The sequence below is a fragment of the Crocuta crocuta genome, unplaced genomic scaffold (genome assembly GCF_008692635.1).
Source record: "Crocuta crocuta isolate KB4526 unplaced genomic scaffold, BGI_CrCroc_1.0 scaffold167, whole genome shotgun sequence".
Taxonomy (NCBI): domain Eukaryota; kingdom Metazoa; phylum Chordata; class Mammalia; order Carnivora; family Hyaenidae; genus Crocuta; species Crocuta crocuta.
In genome coordinates this window covers 11,803,946-11,816,607 of record NW_027532406.1, presented here as the reverse complement: position 1 = coordinate 11,816,607, position 12,662 = coordinate 11,803,946, and the positions used below count along the sequence as shown (strand labels likewise).

General features: G+C 37.6%; 1 protein-coding gene across 4 annotated transcripts in view; it reads right to left on the bottom strand.

Moving 5' to 3' along the window:
• Positions 1 to 1,196: 1,196 nt before the first annotated feature.
• JMJD1C (jumonji domain containing 1C) overlaps positions 1,197 to 12,662 on the bottom strand; it is a 184,343-nt gene continuing 172,877 nt past the window's right edge. For all 4 annotated transcript variants that reach the window (XM_077778651.1, XM_077778649.1, XM_077778650.1 and 1 more), the window contains 3 exons: positions 10,513 to 10,689; positions 2,327 to 2,458; positions 1,197 to 2,001 (listed from right to left, as the gene is read on the bottom strand). In XM_077778651.1, the coding sequence (XP_077634777.1) occupies positions 1,912 to 2,001; positions 2,327 to 2,458; positions 10,513 to 10,689 (399 nt within the window). In that variant the 3' untranslated portion in view covers positions 1,197 to 1,911. The remainder of the gene's footprint in view (positions 2,002 to 2,326; positions 2,459 to 10,512; positions 10,690 to 12,662) is intronic.

Genomic DNA, 12,662 nt, shown 5'->3' with positions numbered 1-12,662 from the left:
CTTCAGCTCAGGTCATGATCTCATGGTTAGTGAGTTCGAGCCCCACATGGGGCTCCGTGCTGGCAGCTCGGAGCCTGGACTCTGCTTTGGTTCCTGTCTTCCTCTTTCTCTGTCCCTCCCCGACTTGCACTCTTGATCAAAAATAAACAAGAAAACGGGGCGCCTAGGTGGCTTAGTCGGTTAAGCGTCCGACTTTCGCTTAGGTCATGATCTCGCGGTTCGTGGGTTCGAGCCCCGCGTCGGGCTCTGGGCTGACTGCCAGCTCGGAGCCTGGAGCCTCTTTCGGTCTGTGACTCCCTCTCGCTGACCCTGCCCTGCTCACGCTGTCTCTCTCTCTCCTAGAAATAAAATAAAAAAATATTAAAAAAAAAAAAAAGGAAAATTAAAGATGGTAGATATAAACAATGGGAAAAACTAATTTCAAAGGTCACACCCTGGGCTACTTACTTTAAAAAAACAAAAACAACTATGTGCTTTCAGATGAGAAAAAAGCCTGTCCCTTCAGTATCCTGCGGGTGTCATGGGGAACTACCTGTTTCCAGGAACATTCAAATGGATACGTCTATATGAGCCTCAAAGTAACCAGCCGGTAAAAACTATTAAACCCAGGACTCTGAACTGAAGCAACTCACCAAGGTCACACAGTAGCAGAACATCTATTCCACCCAGACCAGCTGACGTCAGGCTAAAGCCTCCCTCCTGCCACCGCTTCCCTGCCTTCCTCCCACCCCCAGAGCTATAGCATCAGCGGTCTCTGTTGTGAGAAACACTTACTTGAAACTGATCACATACGCTCATAATCATGATTTTTAAAATCCATGTGTGCGTTCTTTCAATGAAAACCTGTTCATAAATAACAAATGATAGTTACCTGTATTCCTTTTTTCAGTAGTGCCACAGGACAAAGAAGTTGAGGCACCTGTGATGGCCCATGAAGTCTGAAGAAAAGCAGGAAACGTCTAAAACAAAGGAAAAATGTCCCAGAAGAGAACGTTGTAAGAAAACGCTTAGCAGTCATCATGATGATGAACCTTTGGTAGTATGCGCGTCATAAAAGGAAGAACTCTGGAACAGGCCATTTTTTTGATAAAGTCCTTTTAATGGAAAATGTAAAACCCCTTTCAACTTTAATGTACAAAGCCATATGTAACACTTGCACTTTTAACAAATAAAAGCAAGCCAATGTTTTAAAAAAATACATCATTAAATGTATATATGTATATATTTACATAGCATATTAAGTTTAATATTTAGCTTTAAAAGTTCACATAAATTTTACCAAAATGAGACAATTTTAAATAAATTACAACTTTTGAAAATGTTAAATTGTACAGTCAATAGCTTCAACAAAATATTGAAGTGTCCGTATTTAGTATCTACTTTATATACTTCATATTTTACAAATTTTACAATTATTTGGCAGTAATTTCTGATTATGACATGAATGCTGTGCGATTCAGCAATTTCCCAAATGCAGGCAATAGCTGGTGTTTTGTGTCCTCTTCTCACAGTAACTGTCTCAATGTAGTGAAAAATATCAGTTATTTTAGTAAACTGTACAAGGTCACATTTACACTTGATCAACAATATAGCATAGAATTTTGTGGGGTTTTTTTGTCAAAAATAAATACATCATTTTAAATCTGGCATTTTCACAAACATCATATACACTATGATACAAAAACAGCTATGAAGTGCTGTTTTTTAAATTTAGCTTGTTTTCATTACTAACATTGAATCACAGGAACTGTGACTTATGCTATACTGCTGCGGTATCAGTAACAAGTAATTGCTACAAAAGAGAATTTCTTGGCACTGATGGTTTTATGAAGCTTAAGTCAATGTGCATACATATCATCATTTGAGAGTAATTACAGTTCAATGGCCTAAAAATATCAAACTGGACCACACCTAATTTTCTTCCAGATCTTCTACTTCATCTTCATGTATCTTCAAAGCTCTCACCATTTCCTTAACTGCATGATACAATATATTTTTAACCTGAAAGAGATGTTGATATTTCTAATCACTTAAGCTGGAGATAAATTAACAAATAAAAACTACTATATTAAAATTTTTTTTCTTAACAAGGGAAAGATGAATTCAAAATAAAACAAATGTCAAAGTTAGAAAAATGTTAAACAAAGTTAAAATAAGGGCCACTGAAAATCATATAATTAAATGCATACTGTACTGTTGTTAAGCTGTGGTTGTTATCCTAATGTGACAAACTGGGCAATAATTGCCTAAGCTGTTATGCGTGTATCCTATTCCCGAATATAAAAGGCACACAGAACAGGAGCCAGTTAGAAAATTCATCTCCTACCTGTAGTTTATCATCATAATTGATTTCCTCCTTCAAAAGTCTCAGTTCCTGTGTTAAATGAAATGACTGTACAAGATGTTCTGGAGACACAAAGTCTTCAGTTACCTGAATACAGCTGTGAAAATTCTGTACCTATCCCCAAAACAAAACAGTAAAACATAAATCTTAGGAGGCAGCAGTACCAGAGAACTTATTTTCTCCTGAACATCAAATGCATTTCAAAGCAGAACACCATACTTTTATGAGAGTTCTATCACTGAAAAGCTTTCATGTGGAGGGACTGTGTAAATGGAATATTTTTAAATGATGAAAAGAACTTTTCCAGGAATCCTTCAGACAGGCCAATAATCAGATTCTAAATTACCAATTTTGTCATGGTANTGCAGCTGACAGGATCTGTTTTCCTGTTCGGTGCAAACAATCTGATGTTTGTTGTGGTTCCTTTGGTTTCAGCATTTGTCATTTCACTGTTAATTTTTACAATCAGAGAGTAGGTTAAAAGCAAGAGAAATGAAATTTAGTTTGTGAAAAAAATGAGAAGAAACCCAGTTCCAGACAGTTTTCAGACAGATCTATTGCTCATGACAGTTTTCGAATTATCCTAGGATTTTATTTGTGCCTTTCAAATTAAACAACTGAAGATACCTTCAGTCTCTAGTGGCAATATTACTGTAACTGATGCCTCCCCTGACTAAATGGTTTTCACAAGAAGCCAATTTTATGTTATTTATACACCATGTACAAACTGACTTGGTATTTCACTATTTCTTGGAATTGTTTTTTATTAATGCTTAGTATAAAGACAGAGAAAGGACCAAGCTGATCCAGTCTAGATTTTTGTGATATTCTAGGTCTTGCAGTGATAGTGACAGATATCATAAAATTCCTGGGAAAGGAGAAATAACTGAAAACTAAACGTTAAAATTAATTCTAATTTTTAAAGGTGAAAAGAAGTTTAATTGGGAGGTGTGAGAAGAGAGAATAGTAAATGGGGAAGAGAGGACTGTGAAAAAAATCTGATGACTGAGTGCTGGATTCCAAAGGTGCTGGAATCCCCTTTGGGCATTATGTCCACCTGAACAGCTGCTCACGTCTGCAGAGCTCCTGAAGCTCAGCACTGTGCCTCTACTGTAGCTTGGTCGCACATATAAACATTCTCTTCCTTTAATCATTAGGTTGTTGGCTCTTCCGTAGGATGAGCACAGTGATGCCTCACAATCTCAGCACTGCTACACAGACTCACTGGATCTTTACTATGTGTCTAGAACAGATGCTCTATTTCACAGAACAGGAAATGATGGAGAAGTTCGGTGTCTGTTCCAAGAGAAATCAGCCGACAAATGGCAAGCCAACAGGAAGCCAGCTCCTGGGACATCTTGTCTGACAGATGCTTTATAGTCCTGTATTAACTCAGTCCAGCATGCTCAGTCCTATGTTAACTCAGTTCGGCATACACTCTCCAAATGTCCTTTTACTTTTCTGAACATGCCGTGGGGATTAAGCCTTCAAAATTTCTGCCATGTACCTTTTAGCATGTCTGCACCTACTAATAATTTTTCTCTTCATTAATATTTGAATTTTGTTCATACGTCATCTTCCTCATTTTCTTTACCAGACTCCTTTAGCTCTCTGAGTACATTTATGACAGATGACTTAATATCTGTGTCTCGTAAGCCCAATGTCTGGGCTTCCTTGAGGAGGGACAATCTATGCCAACTGTTTTCCCCGTTATTAGGCCCTACTTTATGGTTTCTGTTTATGCCTTGTAACTTTTTGCTGAAAACTGGACACCTGAACATTATAATGTGGTTCCCGGAAATAAGATTCTCCCTGTGCCTTAGGGTTTGCTGCTGACTGCTGAAGGCTGGAGTCATCTAGTTCTTTTGTGACTTTTCAACACAATTTTTGTTAAGACTCTGTTCTTTGTTGGGTGTGATCATTGAAGTCACTGTTCCATTATCTATAGTCAGGCAATGCCCTGCCAGAGATTATCTTAAACGTCCAAATCAGCTGTACTTTTCTTCACTAAGCAGTCCCCTGGTTGATATAAATTTGGCTTAAATTCCAGAGTTCTGAAAAAGTTGAATCTGTTAGTTCTACCAGTTTATGATTGTGTTAAAATCACTTTTAGGACCATGACTTTTATTATTGCTTATAAATACTATCATGTTTTCGGGGCTCCTGGGTGGCTCGGTCGGGTAAGCATCTGACTTCGGCTGAGGTCATGATCTCACAGTTCATGAGATTGAGCCCCACAACTGTTGACAGCAAAGAGCCTGCTTGGGATTCTCTGTTCCTCTCTCTGTGCCCCTACTCCACTCTCTCGCTCGCTCTCTCTCAAACTAAACTTAAAAAACACCATTATGTTTTCTAATGACCTTAACCTGATATATTTTACATAAAGGCTCACAGGTTAGTGTGAAGAGTCAAGAACACATTTTACCTCCTCATTCCACTTATCTCCCCTTTGGGTCCATCTTTGAGTCACTTATATTTCAACTTCTTGACAAACTGTCTTATTCATACTTGCCTTCAGGACCAACTATAATCATAGATAGGTAATGTTAAGAAAATGTAACTAACTCTTTGTTTCCACAGATTATCTTGCCAATGTGACTATACACAAGTGACTTGTAAGAGCTTAAGAGTGAAAGATTTTGCCAAAGTCCTTTCAGCATTATGAATGCAGTGAATTCACAACTAGCAATATTATAAACTCACTACAAATGACTAAACACAATTAAGATAAATAGTTAAGGACAAATTTATCATTGAAGATTTTGTGGCTTTTTAAAAAAATAACGTTTGAGACAGAAAAAGAGGGTACATGTATGAGTGGTGGAGGAGCAGAGAGAGGGAGAAAGAGAAGGGAGAGAGAATCCCAAGCAGGCTCTATGCTGTCAGCCCAGAGCCCAACACAGGGCTTAATCTCACGAATTGTGAGATCATGACCTGAGCCAAAACCAAGAGTCAGACGCTTACCTGACTTGAGCCACCCAGCACCCCTGTGGCTTTAAAAAAGAAGAAAAAAAGTTTCTTTTTAAAATAGAGGCCACTATGAACATCAGGGTACTAGAGCTAAGCCCAAGTACATCGTGGGGGCAAAGGCCCACCTGCTCCATCTAATGATCTACCTGGCTTTTATAGATTTGGTCATGTTTGCCCACTGAAGATAAGCCTGCAATTATAGAGTACTTTTTAATACATAGGGAAAGTTGTGGCAATGATATTTTCCCTCAGCTTGGCTTCTCAAAGTGCTCACTGATGACAAACCAAAGAATACAATGTATCAAATTATCAAAGCCATTTTCTGATAGATGCCCTGGATTTGCAAGGGCTTCTTATCTGCATGGTTTTCGAAGCATGGTCCTCAGAGTAACATCAGCATCACCTGGGAACTTGTTAGAAATGTAAAATCTGAGGTCCCCCTTGGACCCACTGAATCAGAAATTCTAGGGATGGGATCCAGCAGTGTTTTATTAAGCCCTCTAGGAAATTCTGATGTATGTTAAAGCACAAGATGCACTAATTTAGAGTCTGGGTTTATTTTAAGGGCTATACCTGTAGTCTCTTGGAAATGAAGTCATCACTGAAAAGTTTTCATGACCACTAAGGACTAAATTAGTTGTAAATGGTAATATATCTCAAATCCAAGTTAGTATTGTGAACAGAGAGTTCTTATTTCCTTTTAATTTTCTCTCAAAACCACGTTATCATCACTTGTGAGTCATGGACAACACCCTTTCAACAGAGTACAAATAACCATGCTGTCATTATCACACCACATAAGGAAAAGAAGACAGAAATTATTGTGCTTATAGCTGGCAATTCTATGCCACAATCTGCCGGGGGGCGGGCATCCTGAACATTCCATGAGCCTAGCGGCAGAGCTTAGACTAGCATCTGCCAGTCTTGGCTACCCACCCTGCCTCAGCGTACTGGGGTGGAATGTCTCTTATACTCTAGAAATCTACAGTGAAATTTGCTCTCTAGAATCCAAGTGATATTTCTACCCAGCTCAAAAGCAAGCATGTTTTTCTATGTACTTATATGTATAGTCATAATTGGAAGTTAGATTCTAACCCAAGTAAACTTTCTGAAGTAGCCAGAGAAGACACGTATAGGATGAGTCCAAAATTTACATGTCTGTCAAAGGGCATAATATATATAAATTGTGGAAAATCATAACTTTGTTTTCATCTGTACTTGTGTGAAAACATGTTGTATATGAGAACATATTTTCAAGCTGTCAGGACTTAAAAATATTCAAATGCATTATTCTAAACATGGGAGAGAGCAATGGAAAACAAAGTTCTGTCCTCATGAACCTTCTATTCCAGTAGGGATTAAAAGACAATAAACAAAGTAATTATGAATAATATTAGGTGATGATTAAATGGAGGAAAATAGAGCAGGGGAGATGTCAGGGAATTGGTAGACACAATTTGCAGTTTAAAACTAGGGCATCAGGGGAAACCTCAGAGGAAGGTGACATTTGAGCAAATAAAGCCTTTAAAGAATGTTAAGAAGGAAGTCTTACAACAGATATCCAAAAAAAGAATTCCAGGCCAAAGGATTAGCAAGTACAAAGGCCCTGGGGTACGAACATGCATGGTGTACATGAAAACTAAAGAGATGGCCGGCAGGGTGCCAGAGAGAAGTAAGGAGAGAGAAGTAGGGGAGGAAGGCAGTGAGAGAGTGAGAGTAAGAGTGAGAGTGAGTGAGAGAGAGAGAGAGAGAGAGAGAGAGTTTGTGTGTGTGTGTACGCGCACGAGTGCACATGTGTACACATGAGACAATGGACAGGATATAAATAAAGATCATTTATGGCCTGGTGAAGATTTGAGTGGAGTGTTGTATGAACAAAGCTTTTGAACAGGATCACTGTGCCTACTATTTTGAGAAAACATGGCTCTCTCCCCACAAAGAAACAGCAGCAGAGACATGCACATTGCATGAAATCTCTGTGGTAACAGTGGTTACCTCTGAAGGAGAGGAGCTGGAGGCAAAGGTGAGAAAAAGACTGAATTTTTACTGTGATCCCTTTGTACTGTTTGAATTCTTAAAAATCATATAAATATTACATTTCAAAATAAAAATTGTTTGAAAATAGTCCTTTCAACAGGTAGTACTAGAACTGAAATGTTCAAGTACTAGAACTGAAATGTTCATATGCCAAAAAAAATCCTCCAAAACAGAAGAAAACAAACAAATCTTGGTCCAATACTTTGCACTGTGTACAAAAGTTCACTAAAAATTAGTCACAGACCTAAATTTAAGACTAACAACAACAAAGCTTCTAGAAGAAAATGTAAGAATATATTTGTCATCTTGGGCTACTCAAAGATTCTGGAGTTACAACAATAATAAAAGTATGATACAGGGAAGAAAAAAACTGATCACCTGAACTTCATCAAAATTAAAACACTTCTCTTTAGAAGACACCATTAAGAAAATGTAAGGACAAGCCACAGATCAGAACATATTTGCTAAGCACATATCATATAAGGGCTTATAAAGTAGTTAAGAACACTCCAAACTCAGTAAGAAAAAAGAAAACCCAACTGCAAAAACATACAAAATATCTGAAAACACATTTGCAAAAACAGACATAGAAATGACAGCAAATAAGCACATGAAAAGATGCTAAACATAGTTGGTTATTAAGAAAATGTAAATTAGAAGTACAATGAGATACCAATACACACCTATTCAAATGCTTACAAACAAAACTGACAATAAGTGGTAGCTTTACTTACTGCTATCCCCAGCTGGAAACCACCCTAATATTCTTTTAATTGGTAAGTGGATTTAAAAAAATCACTACATTTATACATTGAACAACCCAGCAATCAAAAAGGAACCAAATACTGATACACACAACATGGATGAATCTCAAATGTATTACATGTTGAATAAGAGAAGTCAGACTCTAAGGTGACATATCACAGGACACTCTAACAGAGTCCTATAGAGAACTATAGGAGGAAACAAGTGGTTGCTGGAATGTCAGATGGGAAAAGTTGACGAAAATGAGGCAGAAGGGAATTTTTAGGAGTGATGTAAGTGTTCACTATTTTGCTGTGTTGTTACCTCACTACGTATTTGTCAAAACTTATAGAACTGCACATATATAAAATTATGCCTCAATTTAAAAAACTACACTGTCCAATTTATTAGCTTAAAGAAAAGTAGATACTGGATAAGTAAAATATGTAAGGATTTTTAGGGGAACCTGTTCGGTATTATCAAAGAATTATTTCTATTTACAAAAAGATTCATTGCACTATTCTCTTAAATAGACTGCTCCACTGAGGGTATTTTACTTTTTTGTTACTGATTAGCTCTTTTCTGCTAAGGGACTAGAAGGCAAAAAAGTGGTATGTGGGGTGAATCCCATTTAAACTTTAATCACAGAGGCACCTGGGTGGTTCAGTCAGTTGAGTAACTCTTGGTTTCTGCTCAGGTCATGATCTCACTGTTAGTGGGTTCGAGCTTGGGATTCTCTCTCTCCCTCACTCTGCTCCTCTCTCACTCACATTTTTTCTCTCTCTCAAAATAAATAAATGAATAAATGGGGCGCCTGGGTGGCTTAGTCGGTTAAGCGTCCGACTTTCGCTTAGGTCATGATCTCGTGGTTCGTGGGTTCGAGCCCCGCGTTGGGCTGTGTGCGGACTGCCAGCTCAGAGCCTGGAGCCTGTTTCAGTCTGTGACTCCCTCTCTCTCTGACCCTCCCCTGCTCACGCTGTCTCTCTCTCTCTCTCCTAGAAATAAATAAAACATAAAAAAAAAAAAAAATTAAAATAAATAAATAAATGAATAAAAAACAAGAAAAAGTAATAAAATAAACTTGAGTCATAAATGAAATGATCATCTCTGAAATGATCATTGACCATGGGACAATAAAACAATTTAAAATAAATAATGCACCAATTAATACATTAATTAATACAATTAATTATTGTATTGAAACAGGTGTATTTATGTTTGTGTTTTACTATCATAAATGCCATTTGATACTTAAGAATAATAAATCTAGCCCTGAACTTGACATATCAAAAACTAAGCAGCTATTATCATTCATGGAGTATTTGTGGTATAATAGTGTCACAATACTACATAGGCAGTAACTGCATATATATGGTTACATAAAATGTGGAAAACCTTCCTTGTTTTATGTAGAAGTACACATGATATACATCTCAATTACCAGGTGATAAAAAAGTGGGGAATTAACTTTGAGGCAAACTAGCTTTTTGGGTTCTTGGCATTCCTCTACACACTTTGTTACTATGAGGGCTAACCCAGTCCACAGTAGCTCCAGTCTATTTATAGGAATCCACTGTATGCTTTTAATCCAATCCTCCATGCCCACTATAACATGCCATTGTGCAAAGTGCCACATAGCCAAGCCACAGAAGCAAAGATAAGGAATTTTAGTTTCTAAATTTTGTGGGTCAATAGCTATGAAAATCACATACCATCTTTCTTCGGAAACATTGTTGCTATGTTAGCAAACTATCAAGGTTGGAGTTACACAAAAGTCTGATTTTTTTTAATAGCTTATTGGTTTTTTTTATGTTTTATTTATTTCTGAGAGAGAGAGAGACACACACACAGACAGTGTCAGCAGGGGAGGGTCAGAGTGAGGGAGATAACAGAGTCTGAAGCAGGCTCCAGGCTCTGAGCTAGCTGTCAGCACAGAGCCCGATGTGGGGCTCAAACCCATGAACTGTGAGATGACCTGAGCCGAAGTCGGACGCTTAACTGACTGAGCCACCCAGACGCCCCGAAAAGCCTGAATTTTGGAACGATCTAGTCAATACTTTCTTCTGCTCAATTTGGCACCTTAGAAAATGTGTGATCTCTTAAGTCTTATTAATAACTTGAGTGTTAAGTCTCACTATCAGGAACTGAATACATAGTATCTCTTTTTCCCCTTAAAAATTAGATTTCAATCCACTAACCCAGAAATAATACAAAAATAGAAATCTGGCTCATGTTAAAATAATTTCAGTTCTCAAACCATTTATTTACATCAGATCTCTTCAAGCACCGGAAAGGTATTTTAGTGAGTCCTTAAGGAAAGCAAACTGGGTGCAGGTCATTCTCTTATCACAACAATTCCTTTTTTCAAAATTGGTTCTTTCAGTAAATAGAGGTGTTAGAAAGAAGTCTGTCTATACCTGATGGAGTGCTCCTGCTGGTACGACAATGGCATCACCGAGGAACTGAATGAGTGTGCAGGTTCTGACTCCATATTCCTCAAGCAGTCTTTGGCGGAGCTTTCTGTTCACATACCAGCTTTGGTCACGTATTGGGTCATGTTCCGGTAGAACTTCAAGGCCTTGTTCTTTTGAAATCTGCAATACAGATTAAAATTAATATGTATACCTCTATTTTAAGTAAGGGAAATGGTAAATCCTCTTCAGTTAAATTTCAATTTTCTTTACAATAACTCAGTAACTACCTTTTTTTCTTAGAACGTTAACAATCTTTTGTTCTTAATATCCTATGAACAATGTGTGCACATAAGTTAAAGAAAATATTCTACAACAATCTGAAAAGCCAAAGGATATTGAAACAATATTGCACACATTCTGTTAATAAAGTGAATCATACTATATCATCTTTTTAAAAAATATGTGTTTCTTTTGAGAGAGATAGAGAATAAGTGAGTGTAGAGGAAAGGCAGAGAAAGAAAGAGGGAGAGAATCCTGAGCAGGCACCACATGGACAGCGCAGAGCCCTGAGGGGTTTGATCTTCTGAACCATGAGACCTGAGCAGAAATCAATGTCAAGACTCAGATGTTTAACTGGCTGAGCCACCTAAAAACCCCCATACTACCTTCTCACCTCTTCTTTGCCCCATGAAGTTTCTATCCATTTGGTTTCTTCTTTGCCATTATTTCAAGAGTATAGCACAGAGATTAGGAAAAGCTTAGTTTAGCAGCTTTTTTTCCAAGAGCCAAAACATCCCTATGTATGGACTTCCAAAACACTTCCTGATCTTGCTCTCTNGAGATCATAACCTAAGCGAAAGTCGGTCGCTTAACCGACTAAGCCACCCAGGCGCCCCTTGCTCTTTTTTTAAAAGTAGGTACAGGGGCGCCTGGGAGACTCAGTAAGTCACCAAGTCTGACTTCGGCTTAGGTCATGATCTCATGGCTCCTGAGTTCAGCCCTACGTCGGGCTCTGTGCTGACAGCTCAGAGCCTGGAGCCTGCTTCAGATTCTGTGTCTCCCTCTCTCTCTGGCCCTCCCCTACTCATGCTTTGTCTCTGTCTCTCAAATATATATAAAAAATTTTTAAAAATAATAATGGTCAGTACAAAGGTAAATACCTTTATATTGCTAACCTTTTAATCTTTGACAAATCAATTTCAAGGAATTCTTTCACTTCAGTGAAATAATCTTCTGCTTTAAAAAGCATAATTTATAATATTAATTTATTTATAACATTTTAAAATAAAATACTGGTAGGTATTCTGGGATAAGACCGTAGGTACAGAGCTACAGCTCCTTCACTTCATACTGACCAGAGACAAACCTTAAGTCCATCCTGAAAGAAAATGAAGTATAATAAGAAAAGCAGCGATGATGGTCCCTTGCAAGAAATCCCTATAATTGCAAATTTAGCAAATATTTGAGCAAAGGGTTGAACTAATTATTTTAGATTAATATGTCACTTTCAATTCAGTATTTAACAACTAAAAGGTATGATTACTCAAAATTTCAGTCTATTCAAATAAGTATAACAGAGCAATCGATGTTGTAAAGAGCAGAATTACTGCCTAGGTCAACAGCCAAAACTATCAATTATATTAAAAAAAAATAAAGATCCTACCTTTTTAAGATGTTTCTATGATATATTAATTTTTATATCCTGTATTTTCACTACCTTTCGCCAAGGGAAACATCTGACTCATCAACAGATTAGTTCTTTACTATAAGGAGATAGGGGAGCACTAACAACCGAGAAGCAGTTTGCCATTCATATACCTCAACATGAAGTGGGCTTTAAAAGGAGCAGGAGAAAGGAGTTTCTGGCTTCCAACAGTAACAAGAAATCCTGTCCTCTCTTGAAGTAAAATTTATTTAATGATCTTATGTTGCTGGATGATAAATGAAGTTACATTAAAAACTCCTAGGGGCATCGGGTGGCTCAGTTGGTTAAGTGTCTGACTCTGGACTTTGGTTCAGGTCATGATCTCATGGTTCACAAGTTTAAGCCCTGCACTGGGCTTTGTGCTGACAATGTGGAGCCTGCTTGGGATTCTCTCTCTCAAAATAAATAAATAAACATTAAAAAAAAATTACCAAGTCCTTGGGGCACC